The sequence below is a fragment of the Anguilla rostrata genome, chromosome 7, assembly GCF_018555375.3.
Source record: "Anguilla rostrata isolate EN2019 chromosome 7, ASM1855537v3, whole genome shotgun sequence".
NCBI classification, from domain to species: Eukaryota; Metazoa; Chordata; class Actinopteri; order Anguilliformes; family Anguillidae; genus Anguilla; species Anguilla rostrata.
The window spans coordinates 13,158,216-13,180,315 of NC_057939.1; the positions used below are offsets into that span (position 1 = coordinate 13,158,216).

At 39.5% G+C, this 22,100-nt stretch overlaps 2 protein-coding genes across 2 annotated transcripts in view; one reads left to right on the forward strand and one right to left on the reverse strand.

Moving 5' to 3' along the window:
- Window positions 1–22,100, reverse strand: part of LOC135258571 (adenosine deaminase 2-A-like) — a 230,085-nt gene that overhangs the window by 181,967 nt on the left and 26,018 nt on the right. The window lies entirely within an intron of this gene.
- On the forward strand, window positions 859–11,091 carry LOC135259047 (probable polypeptide N-acetylgalactosaminyltransferase 8). Its single transcript, XM_064342902.1, has 11 exons — window positions 859–1,150; window positions 2,637–2,880; window positions 5,023–5,189; window positions 5,761–5,944; window positions 6,080–6,277; window positions 7,493–7,607; window positions 7,764–7,949; window positions 8,116–8,253; window positions 8,669–8,764; window positions 10,408–10,575; window positions 10,840–11,091. Exons 1-11 carry the CDS (start codon window positions 937–939, stop codon window positions 10,972–10,974), a joined length of 1,845 nt encoding a protein of 614 aa, XP_064198972.1. The 5' UTR covers window positions 859–936; the 3' UTR covers window positions 10,975–11,091.

The window sequence follows — 22,100 nt, forward strand, 5'->3', positions numbered from 1 at the left end:
TGTGCCATTTGTACGAAGAAGTTGAGGTAGAGAACTTAGCAGAAGTTAGGTAGTTGGATAAATTCCAAAGTGGGTGGAAAAAGAAAGAATGGGGCATCCTTGGGTTTCCAAAATATTAGCTTTTCCCCATGACATGCCACACGGGCCTACTGTCCTCAGGCAGGGTTTTCACGTGTCCTGGAAAACCTGGAATTAAAAAAAAAATAGTTTTCCAGATATGGAGTCATGGAAAATGTGAAAACCTGAAAAACATTTTGAGTTTAACGTCATCGGCTAAAGCCACAGGTGCCCCGGTGCCCCCCCATCAATGATTGCACTCATCCCTCACTACCCCCCACCCTAGTCTGCAATCGCAATTTCCCCCTCTATATATTACAGATGTTCGTCACATAAAATGCCCTGGAAATGTTCTGGAAAATAATGTCTTGAAAACACCTTCAATTGACACTAGCTCTCTCCTGTTGTACTGTGTGGACTGTGGGGACTTACAATTTATGTATGATTTGCATTCCTGTCTTTGATATGTTGCTGTGGCTCATGTGACTTGATGCTAATGGACTTGAGAACAATACTTTAATTGCAAATAATAATTCGAAACATTTTGAGGTAGAATTTCATCTGACTAGAATGTGAAAATCCACAACCAGCAATATTGTTTCAAACCGTTATTCTACGAACAGTTTGCCTGACAAAAACGGCAAGATAATATGTAGTGGGCATTTAAAACAGTAAGGCTGGTAATGGTAAGGCTGAAGCCTGCAATCTTGCAATCAGAATCATATACCTAGAAAAAGACCTGCCCACATGAGTGATAAGACCGTATTATAAAAGCAATCAAACAAACCCGATACTGGCAGGTACGCCTCCAGGCTCCTGCATTGGGGGAGCCTCAGGGACTGTACACTGTAAAGTTCTCATACGGACAAAGACACACACATGGGCACACACAGAAAGATGATACGGTCTGGCTTTCTCCGTGGGGCTGTCACTCTGCTGGCAGCCACCACAGCGGTGTTCTACGTACTGTCTATGAAGAGAGAGACGTGCTCCTCTGGAGAAGGTCTGCGGCGCGCCTATCCGAACGGCACCGCATGGAATCAGGAGGCACTGAGGAGGCTGGGACAGATGGAGACCCAGATCAACAATCTGGGTGAGTTCCCCATGTGTAGCTCCTCGGGGCCCTGAAGTTGCCTGCCCCAATGCATTCCACATCCTGATGCAGTCGGGCATTTTAAATTCAGAAGTACATGCCAGCGCTGTTCACATGATTGTCAAAGAAATTAGAATTAGAAATGAGAAAAAACATTGGTGACTAGCAGATCCAATTCATTTTAGTATTCTGAATATTTGTTTTTACATTATTATTATTATGATTATTATGATTATTATTATTATGATTAGAGGTAGTAGTAGGCGGTAATTACTGGAGGTAGTAGTAGCAGGTAGTAGTAGCAGCAGTTGTAATTGCAGTAGTTGGACTGCCAAAAAGTTGGATTAGAGTAGTTAAAGAAGAAATGTAATTTCATAGCCTAACAAAAAATAAATACAGTATACTGGTATAATGTGCCAGTAATTCTATAGTTAAATAGGGATATATGCTGGCTATTCATGCAACAGTGGTTATTTATATGTCTAGAGGACTTAAACGAACAAGGAGTGGGCTATGATGTGGGTGACAGAGGAGGCTGTACCTCACTATGTCCCAACTATGTAACCGCAGTGCTCTCTTCACAACTTCCTAAGGCAATGTCAAACCAGATAACCCGCTACCCAGCAATCAAATGGTCAGTGGTAAACAAATGAAGTGGAATGATAAGCTAAACGCTAATTAATTTGACACAAAAATTAACTGAATCATGTCAGCACATTTGTTTTCATAAATGGCTCATGGTCAGAACAGTAAAAATGAGACAGCTGAGTTGAAGGGAAGACTCGGAGCACAAATGTGCACGTACAGTAGGTACCCGAGACTCAGAACCTAACAGACTATTGAGGACGACAAACAAACATGTCTCGGGCATACTGCCAGGTGCTATTTCCTTGTAAAGGGCAATTTGTTGCCATGTACATAAAATTAATACTAAGTGCGTATTAAGGGCAGTGCTACGCTTACCTTCTGTTGTCATCTTGCCACTGCAGAAGAACTACAGAATAATTAATTACAGGATCAGACAATAAAGTAACATTACTTTTGAAATACTTTACGGCATCCCCTCATATATTTTAAGTGTTCTCTTGGACTGTGTCTTTTCACCAACATGCCATAAATCACATTTCCAGATACTATTTATGCCTTATCTTTTAATGAAAGTACCTTGCATGGGCTCCTCGACAATGGAAAAACAAAACAGTTGTTTTTCCAGGGCAAAAGAGTCACCATTCATTTCAGTGGTGCTTTTTTCTTATCAATCTGCGGTGAAAAGATGCCAGTCTTAAAGATACTGTCCAATAGAATTTTATTCTTTCATATAACGGCCATCAGATCAAAACCACTTGCAGCGTATTCATTTAAAACATCTTGGTGAATGACCAGAGTAATATTTTTAAATTACAATTAAAAATTAAAATAAAATAAGCTGTATTTCTTAATTGGGCATCTAAAGATTAATTGTGCATTTGTGTTGTTTTCCTCACAGTGAAATCTATTCAAATAATGGATCATGAAAAGAGCCAAAATAAGGAGGAGTCAGCAGTGCAGTTGGAGAAGAAGGTGGTGAAGAAACTGTATCCAAATTCAGCCCTCTTCACAAAGTGGGGGGAGGAGCTCTCGGAGGAGGAGCAGAAGGAGGCAGAAGAGCTGTATCAGAAATATGGGTACAACGCCTTCCTGAGTAACAAGCTGCCCCTGAATAGGCAGATCCCAGACACCAGACATAAGAGGTAAAGATCACCAAAAAATCACCGAAAATTAAGCTGCCCACAAAATTAATTTATGGTAAATGCATTCATGTGCTACACTACACATGCCGACCATATGTATCCAGTTTATTTGCCAGAATATCGTTTAGTTACATCCCAGTGAGCAAATGCCGGAATCTAGAGTGGACGCTAGAGTGGTTCTCAAACTCAGGGACCCCTGTGTATGCTGATCTGTGTTACAGCCAAACTTCTTGCTCAGTTTGTTGAACATATTTCCATTATATTTGAATACATCATTATCTGAAATGATCTGGTTCGCTTTAGTGGCCAGGTATCCACACTTTCAATAGGAGCCTATTGATTCAGCTCAGATGTTTCCACTTCACGATAATAGCACTTACAGTTGACTGGAAGAAGTTGGCAGAAATTTGAGGGACTGACTTGTTCGAAAGGTGGCGTGCTATGATAGTGCCACGCTGAAAAGTCACTGAACTCTTCAGTTTGACCCCTTCCACTGCCAATGTCTGTCTATGGAAATCGCATGGTTGAATGCCTGATTTTACGCACCTGTTTGCAATGGGTGTGGCTGAACCCGAAGCCACAAATTAAAAGGGGTGTCCACATACTTTTGGCCATGTAGTGTAGCCCACATCTTACCAGCATATATATATATATATATATATATATATATATATATATATATATCTTGGCTGCATTCTAGTTGGCTAGAAAACTTTTCAACCAAAGCCAGATTTTCTCCTGAATGCCTAGACTGTGGTTCACTGACTTTTCCACACAAATATGTTCACTGCAGGATCAGGTACATCCTGGTTCAGTCTCTTGAGTAAATATGAACTAGCCCAGCCCTATTGTCTTATTGAACTCCTCCTATATTTACAGCATGTGCAATGGTGCCAAACCCAGATAATGAAAGATGGTTATGCTTTTTTATTACTTACAATTGTGGCATCATTACAAACTATAGTTTCAGCAGGCTTATACTTTTTAAATGAAATTAGAATTTCACCATTCAGTTAGTTTAATGTTGATGTAAATGTTAATGGTCATCAACTGTAGAGGTCTTCCTTGGCTTTCCAAGCCCTTTGCGATTACTGAACTCACCAGTGCTCTGTTTCATGGTGTTTTCCTAATGGTTGATTTTAGTAAGCCTAAGGTTTGGCCTATGTCTCTGACTGTGATCTAGAATTCTACAGCCATTTCAGAAGTGAAATTGCAGAAAAAGTAATAAATAAAACGGTGCTTGCTATCTTGGCCGTTAAGTTTTAAATTGAGACGTTTTGGCACGTATAGCATTTTGAGAGTACATATATCATAAAATGTTGCATCTCATAAAAATATATATGAGTAAATGCGTACAGTAATTAGTTTTACTGTACAAATACCACTAAATATTGATTCTTATTGTCGAGGAAAAAAGATAACTACAGCCTAAAAATCGCACAATGACAGTGGCTCATTTTTAGCATCGTACTAAAGCAAGCAACGTTTGTTTTCTGGCAAGTTATACATTTATAGGATGTTATCTGATTATACTGTAGCAATAAAAAATTGCAAAACAGGTTTGACCTCCATACAACGTCCTGTAGCATGTCTATGCACACATAAAGCATTAGCACAGCACTCGCACGCATACTTACGTATACAGTACATACAGTGTATAGGCCTACAATGCGGGTATAGCACTTACGTCTGGGTCAAAATGTGTGTTTACGCGTGTGTGTGCGTGTGTGTGTGGAGAGTGGCTGTGGGTTATTTAAATGAAATTTAGTTTTAGTTTCTTTAGCTGTAATGGTGGGTTTGTTTTAGTTAGTGGATGAACACATTAACTAACGTAAGTAGACTACACATTATGGACTTATTTATCCATATTTTACACATACAACACAATTAAACAATTATTGTCGATTGGGGTGTGATTTTAGTATTTTCACGAAATCTGAAATGGTGAAAATTATGACTATTTCAAGTTTTCAAATGCAAGTTTTCAAATGCTTTTTCAAGTTTGCATTTTCAGGTGTTTGTTAACTGAGCCCATATGGTCCAGAGGAGTGTTTGGCATGGTCCTAACATGCCCAATTTAGTGAGTAGCAGAAAGAAAATAATAATATTATCATTTTCCTTTAAACACCCCCACACCCACAGATGCTTGGAGAAAAAATACCCAAAGGACCTCCCCACTATCAGTGTGGTGCTGATCTACCTGGATGAAGCCCTGTCCATCATCAAAAGAGCCATCCGCAGTATCATAGACAAGACACCTGCTCACCTGCTCAAGGAGATTATACTGGTAGATGATCACAGTTCTAATGGTAAGATGCTAAATGTAAAGCCAAAACTACTAATACTACTACTACTAGTACTACTATTGTTGTTGTTGTTGTTGTTGTTGTTATACAATTCACATAATACTTCAGCTCATCTGGGTTGGGAGTTGTTGTGTATGAAAACTATAAAACACAGGCTGCCATGAGTAACTTGCTCGGTAAAAGCGTTGCAGGATTACACCATTGGCTTTGCGTTGCCCGAAGGATATGGGAGGAATTTAGTCGGCAGAGATAGCAGCGTTTAGTTGCTCGAGCGACCCCTGCTAAATTGTCTGGATTCCTGTGGTCAAAGTATGATTTGGTCTCCTCTACCTCTGCATGGCTTGTGGCTGTGATGTGGCAGTATTGACACCATGTCACAGAATTATGAATCACAAGATAGAAATACTTCTCATGAAACTGGACTCAATCATCAATCATATTTTCATCAAAACATATGTATAAAAAACTGAAACCTTATAGTTTTCCCCCAGTTGTTCTGGCCCTTAACATGATTTTTCATTACTGAATACACTGGCTGTTCAGCTGATAAAGAGGTCAAATTTATCCACTGCAGAGGATCTGAAGGACAAGCTGGATGCCTACATCAGCCTCATCCATGAGGAGCGGCCAGACCTGGTGAAGAAGGTGAACCACAAGGAGCAGATGGGACTGACGCAGGCCCGCATCTCAGGGTGGAAGGCTGCAACAGGGGATGTGGTGGCCATCTTAGATGCTCATATTGAGGTCCATGTGGAATGGTAGGTTCAGACACAGCTGGTCCAGGCTTTCACAAGTCATGGCTAAGACAGGTAAAATTTAAAACAAATTTAAACAGTATTTATGAGCCTTATGTATATTTGAATAGCCATTGCTTTCTGAATGTGTACCCGTAGGGCAGAGCCACTCCTGGCACGAATTAAGGAAGACCGGACTGTGGTGCTGTCCCCTGTGTTTGACAGGGTGAATTATGACGACCTGAATGTTATACGATATATGCCAGCAGCGGATGCTTTTGACTGGGCTCTGTGGTGCATGTATGAGTCCTTCAGACCTGAGTGGTACAAGCTCAATGATGAGTCACAACCAGGGAAGTAAGTAACCAGTACATTAACATGACCATACACACATGCAGATGCCACACAGCTGTATTTATATATCTGTTTCACCAAATAACCCTGATGCCATAACCATGACTGGTGAGCCATTTTCTCATATTGTTCATTTGAAAAACGCGTAAATTAAATGACAAAACTGAAATTCTACTCATAGGAGCTAATAGAAAGGCAAAAGACTTAGCAATTTTGGACATCTAGCTACTGAAGTCAAATCTGAAGTGAGAAATGTTATGTATACAAGTGTTATACTTGACTCAGAATTAAGTTTCAAGCCTCAGGCTATGTAATCAAGACAATCATTTTCCATTTGAGAAATATTGCATGCCAGACCATTCTTCTCTCTGAAAGATGTTAAGAAGCTGACACATGCAATTGTTTTTAGTTGTCTTGATTATTGTAATGCGCTCTCAATGGGACAGTACTTGTCATGGCAAATGTCTCAAGGGGATGCTAAGGCAGGTGGACCCCAATGAAGAAGAATTAGGTGTATTAGAACCCAGTTAGGTGAAAGCTGTACAAAAGGCTGGCAAACAGTGCTACAGAAAACACGAAGACCAATCAGAGACCAAAGGTGAACCTTAAATACACAGCAAGGCCATTGGTGACATTAACCTAATGAACAGACACGTGCACATCAAGATGAAACAATAATGAGGACTAAATAAGGGAAAGACAAGACGGGAAATACGAGAGACATGGAGCAAGCGACCTCTGGTGGCGAGAAGGCGGAACTGTGACCGCAAAGGCTTGGAATGCACCATCAATCTGTCAGGCAACTATTGTTTTAAAAAGAAACTCAAGACTTTTAAAATCTTGCCTTCAACTAGCTTTTATTCATTTTTTTGTTTTTGGTTTTACTGTTTTAATGACACATGCTTTTATTTTAATGTTTCTAACTTTGTTTTTATATTATTTTATAATATTTTATTTTGTCATTTTATGCTCATTGTTATTTCATGTTTCATGATTTAGAACATTTTATGTTCTCAAGGAATTGTGCTTTAAATATATGGTCATATATTTCTGACATTTAAGGCTATTTCAATTTTACTTCCATATGTTGACTGTAGGTAAGGTATGTACTGTGTATTACTCAGTTGACGTGTTGAAAGATGCAACGCTATTTATCTAAAAAAAGAAAAAAGAATACAGATACTGACGTACCACTGCCATCTCTCTCCTCTTTGCTAGGAGTCCCGCCGTCATGGGTATTCTAGTGGTTGACAGACTTTTCTTTGGGGAAATTGGAGTGCTGGACGGTGGGATGAAAATCTATGGCGGAGAAAATGTAGAGCTGGGAATTCGAGTAAGTGAAGCTTTTGCCATTTACACAGTTTATGTTTAATGCTACTGAGATCACATGAATATTTGCAATGTGCATGGGTTATAATTTGTGGGAGACGAGTACTGTGCCAGTCAGAAAAAACCTTCTGAGCTCTACCTTGTCTGGGCCCTGCCCCAGGTGTGGCTGTGTGGGGGCAGCGTAGAGGTAGTGCCATGCTCCAAGATTGCCCACATTGAGAGGGCCCACAAACCCTACCTGCCCGACTATAGCGTCACCATGAAGAGGAATGCCCTCAGGGTGGCTGAGGTCTGGATGGATGAGTACAAGGACAATGTCAAAATCGCCTGGAACCTTCCATTAAAGGTGAGCCTCGAATGCCATGACAACTGTCCTGCTGGATTGAAACTGTTCACATTCCCAAGTGTGTAGCACTCGACATCAGCATCCTATCAGTCATCAGTCATTTTCATCTGACTTTCAAAAATATATTTCCTTTACCTCAGATTTCTGTTACCCTGTTTCCCATCAGGATCATGGGATTGACATTGGGGATGTGTCAGAGAGAAAGAAACTCAGAGAGAGGCTGAAGTGTAAACCCTTCAAGTGGTACCTGGAAAATGTTTATCCACTGCTGGACCCCTGGAATGGCCTAGTGGGCTATGGTGCTGTGAGTAAATTATAGTGTTTACTGTATCCTTGAAATACACACTTTTTTCCCTTGAAAGTACCTTCAGTATGAAATGGAGAGATACATGTTTTTAGGAGAGCATATGTTTAGGACAGCAGTTTCAGCAGGCATTATTTTGTTTGAATCTTTTTCCACCATTATGCAAGACTAGATATCCCACAATTCCAGTGTGGCAAACCTTGGGCTCAGCCTCAAGAGGATTCTGCCTTGAATTTGTCAAGATGGATCAGTTATTCCTTATATATGCTAACAAAAATTTGTTTGGACAGCCAGCTTCTTGATGGCACAGGGATTGGAAAGCACTGTAAATAATTCCCCCAAGTAATTACATTTTAAATGAAAATTTTAAACTTTAAAAATGAATTATTTCCACTCTTGTCTTTAAACCAAACAGCTGAGTAATGAGATTAAGAAGGACCTCTGTATTGACCAAGGACCTGTTCCTGGAAACAAACCCATTCTCTATGGGTGTCACTTCTTTATTCCTCAGGTTTGTACAATTCCCCTATGTGTAACATCATGCAAATATACGTAATTTCTTTTTCTCAATTTACCTCCACAATTTTAGGTTTGTAATCAAACACTTCACATGTGGTTACAAATGCAGATTCTCAGCTTTTATTAGAGGGTGTTTTTTTTTACATTTTAATTTCACCATGTAGAAATTACAGCATTTCTTTTACATTGCCCCATCCCCAATAATGTTTGGGACAAATGGCTTCACAGGTGTTTCTGAACAGTCAGGTGTGTTCAGTTGCTTCCTTAACGCAGGTATAAGACAGCACTCAGCACAGTCTTGATTGTAGGCTTTTGATTGCCTTTGGAGTCTGTCATTGGCAGTCAACATGAGGACCAGGCTGTGCCAATGAAAGTCAAACCTTTGGCTTACCAAAAATCAACCGTTTACTAGGCCTACATCTTTCAGAAGAAAGAGAGCATTGGTGTGCTCAGTAATTGCAAAGGGCCTGGTAGACAAAGGAAGACCTCGACAGTTGATGACAGAAGAATTCTGACCTTAATGAAGAAAAAACCCCAAACTCCTGTTCAACAGATCAGAAGCACTCTTCAGGAACCAGACGTGTACGTGTTAATGACTACTGTCAACTGAGGAGTTCATGAGCAGAACTAAAGAAGCTACATGGGAAGGGACAAGCCACTAGTTAACCGCAAAAACAGGAGGGCCAGGTTACCGTTTGCTAAGAAGTACGAAAAAGAGCCTGTTGAGTACTGGAAAAAGGTCCTGTGAACAGACGAGACCAAGATTTATTTGTATCAGAATGATGGCAAGTGCAAAGTGTGGAAGCCAAAAGCAACTATCCAAACCCTGTCAGATATCTAGTGTTTAGATTATGGCCTTAGAAAGAGAAACAGCTAATTCAATATAATATATTGTCTCTTAGAATGCGGCCTATCAAATTGTGATTGGGGCAATTTAAGTTCTGGTGATAGCTTAATCTAGGCAAGCGATCTATCTATCTACGGGTCCCAGAGTTGATTGCTTAAGTTTATAAGCAACGTAAGCAATAAACTCTGTTTTGGAGCCCTGAAGAAGAGTTTTTCTCTGAAATGTACAGAAACATTTTATCTGCTCAAGTTCAAGCAAATTTCTCCGAACTCATTGGATGGGGCTTCATCCTACAGCAAGACAACAATCCCAAACATTCTGCTAAAGCAACAAAGGAATTTTTCAAACCTAAAAATGGAAAAGTCATGTCAGTCACCTAATCTGAATCCAATTGATTCATATGCTGAAAGAAAACTTAAGGCGACTAGCTCCAAAAATAAGCAGGAGCTGAAGATGGCTGCAGTACAGGCCTGGCGGGGTATCACCAGAGAAGACACTCAGCACCTGGTGATGTCTATAAGTCACAGACTTCAAGCATTCATTGCATGCAAAGTATATGCAACAAAGTACTAAACCTGACTACTTTCATTTAAATAGCATTAATATATCCCAAGCATCATGGTGTCCTCAACTGGGGGGCTATGTAGCCTATAAAAATACTGTAATTTCTACACCATAAAACAAAAATGTATTAAAATACCCTTTAATAAAAGCTGTTAAACATTATGGTGGGCATCACAGTTTTAAGCTTCAGAAGTAATGTAAGGTAATGTGTTCTTTTCATGTAGCACTGCCACTACCTCACAAGTGGACAGATTTACATTGGGGGCATAAAATCTCACACATACAATAGAAATCGATGCTTGGTGGATACTGGCACAGAAAGTACTCCATCACTCTATGACTGTAAAGTGGCCAAGGAAAAAGGATTCCACATGTACTGGGACTTCAAACAGGTGATTATGCCGGTTATCTCAATAACAATTTGGATTATTTATTCATTGTGACTCATGCAATCAGATATATTGTACATTTGAAGTTGTAGCCTGCATATTACTTTGATAATATAATGCATATCAAGATGACTCCTGGTACCAATGAATATGCATTGACCAAAACAGTCATGTCAGTCAAATGTTTGACTTAATGCACTGTTCATACAGTTTCCTCGTGGAAAGTTCCTCTGTGTATTAAGACAATATTATTGGAATCTTTTACAGGGACAGGACATAAGGAACAGAGAAACAAATAAATGTCTTGAGATTGCTGTGGGAAAAGATACCTACTATCATCTTGTCATTCAAGAGTGTAGTGGCCAACACTGGACAATACAGCATGCTATTAAGGAATTCTGAAGAATTCTGTTTGACATACCTGGCAAGGATGAAACAAACCAAAAGACGCCCATTTAAGCCTAAGGGAGTCAACCTCACCCCATCCTCAGAAGTGAAGTGGCAGCATTATAAATGTAATTTTAATCAAGGCAGTAGAACATTGGCTTCAAACTAGTCAAATGGCTCTGGTGCACAGCCCCTTACACTGAGAAATATTGTTCATGCTTTCAGGCCCATAGCATTGACTTGTCACTAGTGAAAGTAATACCTGCAGTACAGGGACCAGAGGACAATTAAGGTTTCGATAGACTTTAGTGATCAATGAACTGTGACAAGGGACACAAATAAATAAATATGTCAGAGACCACCCTTTTTTATTTACTTTCCAGGTAAAAAAAGCCATTAAGTGCAAGTAAAATTTATTTTCAATGTCAGCCAATAATAGAGAAAATAAATATTTCATACAAAATTACACAAAAACCTCCACAACTATGTACAATATCAAATCTTTCAGTATTTACTGCCTTTATTACAGTTTCTATTCTTTTTGGGAGACTTGCTTTTTAAAAGAAATCTGCAGGAATTTTTTCCCATGCTTCTTGTAAAAGTTCAGTCTTAGAAGTTGGACGCATTTTATGCTTTTTCTCAATCCAAGTAATCGCAAACACATTCAATGATTTCAATGAGGTCTGGACTCTGGGGTGACCAGTCCATTGTTCTGAGAAGACCAGCAGCTTGATTTTTTAGCAGCGTGCTTGGGGTCATCATCTTGCGGTGGAACAAATTTGCTCCCAATCAAACACTGTCTAGAATTGCACAAAATGTTAAGATTTCTTTGTATTATCAGCATTCATGATGCCTTCAATTGAAACCAAATCACCAACTTCATACAAAATTACACAAAAACCTCCACAACTATGTACAATATCGAATCTTTCAGTATTTACTGCCTTTATTACAGTTTCTATTCTTTTTGGGAGACTTGCTTTTTAAAAGAAATCTGCAGGAATTTTTCCCCATGCTTCTTGTAAAAGTTCAGTCTTAGAAGTTGGACGCATTTTATGCTTTTTCTCAATCCAAGTAATCGCAAACACATTCAATGATTTCAATGAGGTCTGGACTCTGGGGTGACCAGTCCATTGTTCTGAGAAGACCAGCAGCTTGATTTTTTAGCAGCGTGCTTGGGGTCATCATCTTGCTGTGGAACGAATTTGCTCCCAATCAAACACTGTCTAGAATTGCGCAAAATGTTAAGATTTCTTTTTATTATCAGCATTCATGATGCCTTCAATTGAAACCAAATCACCAACTTCATATGTTGTTATATAACCCAAAAATTGCACTGATCCTCCACCCTGTTTAGAGTCTTTCATTGCTTTGGCAGTGTGCATGCTGCCTTCTCTGACTTCAGAAAATCTCACATTTAGACTAACCGATCCTTGAGACCTTGCTCCAGAACTCAAGTGTCCAGTTCCATTGTACTATAAGCTATTTTTCTTCTTTTTTGTTTATATCCTTCTCTCAGTAGTGGCTTTTTACAGCTATACGTCCTTTCAGACCCTTAGCATTGAGTTGTCTTCTCACAGTGGAAGGAGTGGCAGAAACACCTGTGCATTTCTTCAGAACTGAAGCAAGATAAAAAATAAAATTTGAATCTATTTTATTTCTCAAAGATAAAATCTTAAGTAATGTCTTTGGGATGGTAATAGTTTCAGTGGTCTACCAGTCCTTGCATGGTTATTAGGAGTCCCTTTCTCTGTATCTTGCAATAATTTGTTTTTCAAATCCATTTTTGGAAACTCACTTTTTTTCCTCTGACTCTACCTTCCTTATGCAGTTAAATTATCTTATATCAAACCTCATCAGAAATATCTCCTTTAGCCATTTTAGACGCACAACAAAGAAATCTGCAAGGCAGCTAAGGTATGTTTGTGTTGTTGTTTGTCTGAATGGTGGAGTCATTTTGAAGGCAAAGGGTTCTAACGTAACATCATTGCTACTTTCGATAACAACTTTTGTTGGGAGGACACTGCTGTAACGTCTTTCTTGATTGGAAGGATGGAAGACTTGAAGTGGTTGAAGGCTGCACAAAAGAAAGCATGGACAAATACTATGCAATCTCCATAGGCAAACATTGACAGGATGGTTTGTATTGAAGAGCTCAGTGACTTTCAACGGAGCACAGTTATAGTCAGTTCGTCAAATTTCTGCCCTGCTAGAACTGCCCCAGTCTACTGTAAGTGCTGTTATTGTGAAGTGAAATTGTCTACGAGCAACAGCAGCTTGGCTGTAGGCCACACTAGCTCACAGAACAGGACCGCCGAGTGCTCAAGTTTGTAGTGCGTAAAAATCGTCTGTCCTCGATTGCTACACTCACTACAGAGTTCCAGGCTGCCACTGGAAGCAACGTCAGCACAAGAACTGTTCGTCGGGAGCTTCATGAAATGGGTTTCCATTGCTGAGCAGCTGCAGACAAGCCTAAGGTGTTTGTGGGCGTGTCACCTATTTTTGACAGACAGTTGTGTTCGTTAAATGTTGACCGGGTTTAATATCGTGTTTCATATTCATTGTCCTGTCTGAATAAAATCATTTTTGCAGTAACCTAGATCTGAAATATGTTAGTCTGCTGCCTAACTGGGCTGTTTAATGTCTAGCTAGTGAGTAACAACCAACAACAAAAACATTGTCTGGCTAATTAGCCAGATGCCTTCAAAGCTATATCTGGTTAGCTAGCTAGGTGGCTGGTAGAAACGAACAACTAGCAACTAAAACATTAGGAAGATTTGTTTTGTTTGTTATTGTTTGTTGTTACTCACTATAGGTAGATATTGGACAGCCTAGCTAGGCAGCTTATTAACATTTTTCAGAGCTAGGTTACTGCAAAAATGATTTGTATTCAGACTGCATTTAAGAGACCGACAAGAGCAGTTAAGACAGTGGTTCTCAGAATCGGCCCTGGGGGCTCCTTGCGTATATTGGCTTTTCTCCATTGGTTTTGATAATAAAAATGAAAGTCTAATAATAATTAGAAATTCAATGTAGGCTACATTATTTTTGTCTTCATGCACCAGGTGGAAAACTTGCTGTACAAAGTGCGTTGTCATATTTACACGCCTGCAGATCAGTTTGGGATTGGGATGGCAGGTATGCCATCCCGCCAAGTTACGCCTTGGCGGGGGCATGCCCCATACCTATACAGCACCGAGAGTTTGGCACTTTTCAGGGTTCCCCACAGAAATAACCACAACAGCCACAGACACTCAGCCCTTAAAAACATTAAATTCTGTACATTCTGACTCCATTTCAACAGACAGATTTCATAAAAAACTTCACATGTCCACACAATAAAGCCCCAAACTAAGGGGATTTTGCGTTCTCTCCTCCTTCTTCTTCTCTTTCTTCTTCTCATTCTTCTTCTTCTCATTCTTATTTTTCCTGCCGCCTATCCCACTAATAACATGTCTCCCCATTGGACATTTTACCGACACCCGCCAAATTTTCACCTACACGACCCAATGAAAAACACAGGGAAACACAGGGTCGTAGGTTCAAGCCCAGCTAGGAGGGCTTTTCTTTAAAGGAGTACCATGGTGATTTTCACACTTTCTCGGTTTTATGTGTGCTATTTGCACAAGATGCATTGAAGAAACACAATGAGTAAAGTATTAAATATGTCCGTTCTGCATTTTTGGAGAAATATGCGTTTCAAATTTATCGTCCTATTTTCAACCGGTTGAGAAAGTTGTCAACTTGGTGCGTCACGAACACAGTAACCACTCCCCTTTCCATGCCCCGTAAACCCATGGATAACTCCAGAACCATAGTTGGCGCCGCTGGCTTACAGGCAAGACAATGCAAATATTTGACTAACGTTAGGTTCACTTAAATTAGAGTGCCTTCTAAGGACTATTAGATTATTTCTGGTTATATTAATTTAGCTAGCTAGCTAACGTTAGCTAGCTAGGTAGTTTGCTTTCATAAGGCAATGTTATCGATAACGTTAGCTAGCTAGTTTGCTTTTATGAGGACGTTATAGTTGTGCTTTTATCTTAACTTGGCTAGCTAGATAGCAAAAATTATAATTGGATATAAGTCAACGTCTTTACCTTAGCTATCTATCGGTACTTCATATACTACTAAGCTAGCTAGCTTGTGAAAAGTCTCCCAAAAACAGCACGTATCATGGGGGTAGTTATGGTAACGGGGCACGGTCTGTCAACCATAGCTAACTGACAGTTCTCATTACCACGCCCAGACGGTTCGGGTGAACTTTTATAGTGGGAAATTTAGGCTTAGAAAAATACGTTTTAAAGTACATTGAAATGACTGAATAATAAAAAAATTATGCACATTTGTTTTGTTGTTGCCTAAAGACAACTGGGAAGTGTCACGTTCAACCACCATGTTACTCCTTTAACCTGCTTTTACCCTCACTAATAATTGTCTACTACTTCTCAATTATTGCTTTTGCACCATATCTACCAGCCGTTCCCCGAACGTATACACTGTATTATGACGTACCGTCTGCACGTTCAATTGTTAACCGGCTACAATATTGCAAAGCCATATGGATTCAACGGGAGCTTGCGCTTACTCGCCTGTGTTCTTCTTTAAAACCACGGACAGGTTTGCTAATGATATTTCACGCATTGCATAGCTATGTCATGGTGCTGCCCCTAACAAAGTGACAGACTGGTAAACCTCCGGTTGAACAATTGAATCCCGCCTCGTCCTCAGGCAGATAATTTCCTCTTTTACACTAACGTTCTCTTACGCTTATATTTGCTTTACCTAAACTCACTCATGGCCACCCCTATGCATTTCATGACGGCAAATGTATTCCTTTTATTAAAAAGTTACATCAGTTCACCGCTGTGCCATTTCTACTAACTACATTTCTTCACTTGGCTACCGTACAAAACCTTCTTATCAGCAAACGCCACGTTTCTACATTCATGTTACCTCGCCCTGTTCTCTATCTAGCCACATACAAACAATTACTACGTATGTACGTTCTGCAACTCCCCATTAAAACATTACATTTAAAATCATGATTCACTCATAATTATAACTACTAGTACTGAACATGAAAAAAACACAGCAGTGCAATAGATTTCACACGTTACTTAACCCCCCCAGTATAACGGTTAACACTATATACCGTTCGATAAGGAATATAAGCTCGCTCATGGTCACTCCATTTATTTCGCACTATACTCCGTGATCATGTCAACCTTCACCTACATGCCCATTCTGCTAAAAACATATTGTTTCAACTACGGAATTTCGTAATTTCATCCTAATTTCTCTCACACTGTTGTTATTTTCTCATATGCAAAGCCTGCTGGGACATATGCGTCTGCTCCTATTCTCCACTATCATGTTTTCCGGTTCTAGTTTAGCAAAACAGCGAAGAGGATTCCTACCTGCAGATAAGCCTATCAAAATGCCTTATAAACCTTACAAACACTAAAAGTGCATCTCCGCGAAATAACAGACAACGGAGCATGACAGAAGGCTACACAAGTTGCGACCTAGGGAGTTATAATTCTACGGGCTTTCTGATTCTTTTGTCAGTCAAGGCTCGTTGGATGGACGTCAAATCCGTGAGTACATACACTGGCCATATTTCATATGCGTTTCTGATACGCCACTTTGTCACAGCCACTGTTTTACATATATAGCAAACCGAAACTGCTAAACAGTACACGCTCATCAGACTGTACAAATTCACACAAGGATAGCCATAATCCACAACCGTTTCTTACAGGGTCACTTCGCATTTCTCACTCTCATAATAAAACGCTTTGCAAAAAGAAATGATATCTCATAAAAAACACGTTTTCAACGTACAAAAATGCCAAGTTACTCAAAAGTATTGATATCAAAATGACGCCAAGTTACGGTACTACAAACAATATAGGCTATCTTGCCTCACCGAAATGACATAAGATGTATTTCAAAACAATGCTACCCAATATTTCCTCAATTCTTTCAAGTCACTTGGCCCTGTGTTTTGTAATCTTACCATTGTACAATATCATGCAAACTTTGTGTCAGATCAAAGAGTCAAATATTTCAAATTGCCTCATGGAACATTGAAATTAACGTATAAAACTGCTGCTGAGTAACTACAGGAAGAGCTGTATCAGAAATATGGGTACAATGCCTTCCTGAGTAACAAGCTGCCCCTGAATAGGCAGATCCCAGACACCAGAGATAAGAGGTAATGATCACAAATGCACAAAATTAAGCTGGATAATAAATGCAGTCAGGTGCTACACTGCACATGATGAATTTTGTGTATCTAGGAAAAAGGATTATGCATTTTAATTGCACATGTAATAATTCTACCTGTTCCCACCCACTGTCAACAATACAGAATCAGTTCACTATAACATCACTTTCTCAGCTAATTTAGTTGTGATGACAATGTTTTTTTAAACACTTTGTAGTGTGATAAAAAAACATTGGTTATTTGTATTGTATTTTGAGAAAATCAGCTGGTAGTAAAGTCCATGAGCAGATATTAAGTGTTTATCAAAAAGTGCAAAATGGTGAATAATCCAATTTTACACCCTTTATGGATACTTGAGGTAAATTTGTTCCTGCAAGCTAAGGAACCCATGAGATTCGTGAACCCCATAGGTTTTGTATGTCAAGTGGGTCAAAAATTTTCAAATTTTGCATTTTCAGTTGTTCGCTACAGCACCGACATTTGGCTAACCATATGGTCAGGATTAGTGCTTGGCTTGCTTTCCAGAACATGCCAAGTTCTGGAAACATTTTTTGAAAAAGTGGCAGAAAGAAAAAAAACTTTAAATTACTTGACCATGAGTGAAAATGATGATTAATTCAGAATGATTTTTTGTGTACACTCTAAAAATTATTGTATAATGAGATTTCATATTTCTTTAATTTTATAAATATTCCTATATTTAATTGGCCTATTTAGGTTATAGTTATGTGACCAGTGTTTTACCCTCACGTGAAGGAAATAGCCAGCCGAAAGAGTAAATCTATACACATGTAAAAATTATTATCATTTTCCATTAAACCCCCTCAGATGCTTGGAGAGAAAATACCCAAAGGACCTCCCCACTATCAGTGTGGTGCTGATCTACCTGGATGAAGCCCTGTCCATCATCAAAAGAGCCATCCGCAGTATCATAGACAAGACGCCTGCTCACCTGCTCAAGGAGATTATACTGGTAGATGATCACAGTTCTAATGGTAAGATGCTAAATGTAAAGCCACAACTACTAATACTATTATTATTATTATTATTATTATTATTATACGTCATCAGCCATTTTTACAATACTTCCGCCTGTTATTTGTGCAATCCTCCCTTAAGTGCATATGCCCTGTGCACCTGTTTGATACATAAAGCGCATGTTTCTGGGGTACAATGTGTCATATCTGCACCTGGAACTAGTTGCAAAAGGCTCAGTAAATGTGGTTCATAGTTTTAAGCTAGAGAGTAATGTAATTTAACATGTTGTTCTTTTCATACAGCGCTGCTATTACCTCCCAAGTGGACAGGTTTACATTGGGGGCATAAAATCTCACACATACAATAGAAATCGTTGCTTGGTGGATACTGGCACAGAAAGTACTCCATCACTCTATGACTGTAAAGTGGCCAAGGATAAAGGATTGCACATGTACTGGGACTTCAAACAGGTGATTATGCTGGTTATCTCAATAACAATTTGGATTATTTATTCATTGTGACTCATGCAATCATATAGGCTATATTGTACATTTGAAGTTGTAGCCTACATATTAGTTTGACAATACAATGCTTATCAAGATGACTCCTGGTACCAATGCATATGCATTGGCTTGACCAAAACAGTCATGTCAGTCAAATGTTTGACTTAATGCACTGTTCATACAGTTTCCTCATGGGCAGTTCCTCTGTGTATTAAGACAATATTATTGGAATCTTTTACAGGGACAGGACATAAGGAACAGAGAAACAAATAAATGTCTTGAGATTGCTGTGGGAAAATATACCTACTATCATCTTGTCATTCAAGAGTGTAGTGGCCAACACTGGACAATACAGCATGCTATTAAGGAATTCTGAAGAATTCTGTTTGACATACCTGGCAAGGATGAAACAAACCAAAAGACGCCCATTTAAGCCCAAAGGAGTCAACCTCACCCCATCCTCAGAAGTGAAGTGGCAGCATTATAAATGTAATTTTAATCAAGGCAGTAGAACATTGGCTTCAAACCAGTCCAATGGCTCTGGTGCACAGCCCCTTACACTGAGAAATATTGTTCATGCTTTCAGGCCCATAGCATTGACTTGTCACTAATGAAAGTAATACCTGCAGTACAGGGACCAGAGGACAATTAAGGTTTCGATAGACTTTAGTGATCAATGAACTGTGACAAGGGACACAAATAAATAAATATGTCAGAGACCACCCTTTTTTATTTACTTTCCAGGTTTAAAAAAAAAAGCCATTAAGTGCAAGTTAAATTTATTTTCAATGTTAGCCAATAATAGAGAAAATAAATATTTCATACAAAATTACACAAAAACCCCCACAACTATGTACAATATCAAATCTTTCAGTATTTACTGCCTTTATTACAGTTTCTATTCTTTTTGGGAGACTTGCTTTTTAAAAGAAATCTGCAGGAATTTTTCCCCATGCTTCTTGTAAAAGTTCAGTCTTAGAAGTTGGACGCATTTTATGCTTTTTCTCAATCCAAGTAATCGCAAACACATTCAATGATTTCAATGAGGTCTGGACTCTGGGGTGACCAGTCCATTGTTCTGAGAAGACCAGCAGCTTGATTTTTTAGCAGCGTGCTTGGGGTCATCATCTTGCTGTGGAACGAATTTGCTCCCAATCAAACACCGTCTAGAATTGCACAAAATGTTAAGATTTCTTTGTATTATCAGCATTCATGATGCCTTCAATTGAAACCAAATCACCAACTTCAGATGTTATATAACCCAAAAATTGCACTGATCCTCCACCCTGTTTAGAGTCTTTCATTGCTTTGGCAGTGTGCATGCTGCCTTCTCTGACTTCAGAAAATCTCACATTTAGACTAACCGATCCTTGAGACCTTGCTCCAGAACTCAAGTGTCCAGTTCCATTGTACTATAAGCTATTTTTCTTCTTTTTTGTTTATATCTTTCTCTCAGTAGTGGCTTTTTACAGCTATACGTCCTTTCAGACCCTTAGCATTGAGTTGTCTTCTCACAGTGGAAGGAGTGGCAGAAACACCTGTGCATTTCTTCAGAACTGAAGCAAGATAAAAAAAAATTTTTTTATCTATTTTATTTCTCAAATATAAAATCTTAAGTAATGTCTTGAGATGGTAATAGTTTCAGTGGTCTACCAGTTCTTGCATGGTTATTAGGAGTCCCATTTTCTCTGTATCTTGCAATAATTTGTTTTTCAAATCCATTTTTGGAAACTCACTTTTTTTCCTCTGACTCTACCTTCCTTATGCAGTTAAATTATCTTATATCAAACCTCATCAGAATTATCTCCTTTAGCCATTTTAGACACACAACAAAGAAATCTGCAAGGCAGCTAAGGTATGTTTGTGTTGTTGTTTGTCTGAATGGTGGAGTCATTTTGAAGGCAAAGGGTTCTAACGTAACATCATTGCTACTTTCGATAACAACTTTTGTTGGGAGGACACTGCTGTAACGTCTTTGTTGATTGGAAGGATGGAAGACTTGAAGTGGTAGAAGGCTGCACAAAAGAAAGCGTGGACAAATACTATGCAATCTCCATAGGCAAACATTGACAGGATGGTTTGTATTGAAGAGCTCAGTGACTTTCAATGGAACACAGTTATAGTCAGTTTGTCAAATTTCTGCCCTGCTAGAACTGCCCCAGTCTACAGGACAGTGATAGTAGCTAACGGCGATAACTACATTGCAGTGCCACCGACAATTTCAGAGACTTTTCTCCACGCTGCGTTCCTCTTATCAATGTCTCTGTAGGAGATTTTATTAAATTGGGAAACCCGATACGGCAATTACGAGTTAGGTCCTCCATTGTGGAACGATAGAATGTGGAACTAAAATGAGAAAAAATAAGGACTATTTACTTGACGGATCATTAGATCAAATCAGATTGGTTACCGCGACGCGGCAAGGGGGTCAAAGTTGAATTTTTGCCATCTCCCCCGCGGCCTTGCCGCCTCTCGCCACGCCGCCGGCAATCCCAACATGCATTGCGGGGTCTGGCCGCCACCTCTCATTCAAAGTGAATGGAGGCGGCGCCGCCGCGCGGCGGGGCCGCATATAGTGTGGCTTCACCGTAAGATCACCATGCCTAATGCCAAGAGTCAGCTAGAGTGGGATAAAGCACACTGCAATTGGACTCTGGAGCAATGGAAACGTGGTCTCTGGAGTGATGAATCACACTTCACTATCTGGCAGTCTGACGGACAAATCTGAGTTTGACGAATGTCAGGATAACGCTACCTGCTCGAATGTATAGTGCCAACTGTGAAGTTTGGTGGAGGAATAATGGTCTGAGGCTGTTTTTCATAGTTAGGGCTAGGCCCCGTAGTTCCAGTGAGGAGTTAATACACCATACATGACATTCTAGAGAAATGTGTGCTTCCAACTTTGTGGCAACAAAAAGGAATGCCCTTTTGTGTTTCAGCATGACTATGCCCTTGTGCACAAAGCAAGGTCCATAAATAAAGATTGGAGTTTGGTATGGAAGAACTTGAATGCCTGCACAAAACTCTGACCACAACCTCTCAAAACATTTAATTTAAATTTGGGAAAACTGACTGAGAGCCGGCCTCACGCCCCAAAATCAGGGCCCGACCCACTAATGCCTTTTGGCTGAATGAAAAGGGAATCCCCCAGCCATGTTCCAAAAACCCGTGGAAAGCCTTCCCAGAAGGTGGAGCTGTTTGGGAGCAAAGGGGGACCAAAAACCCTATTAAACCCCTGGTTTTGAATGAGTTTTTCAACAAGCACATATGGGGATGATGATTGGAAAACATTAACAAGAATTTAAAGACATTAACAAAAAACTCTCACCTGTTTAGTTAAATGGAACAGTATTGCTTGTGGCCTCGGTAAGTAAGTCTTCATTAAATAATCATGCATTTCTTTTCCTCCCCCCCACTTGTATTTGATG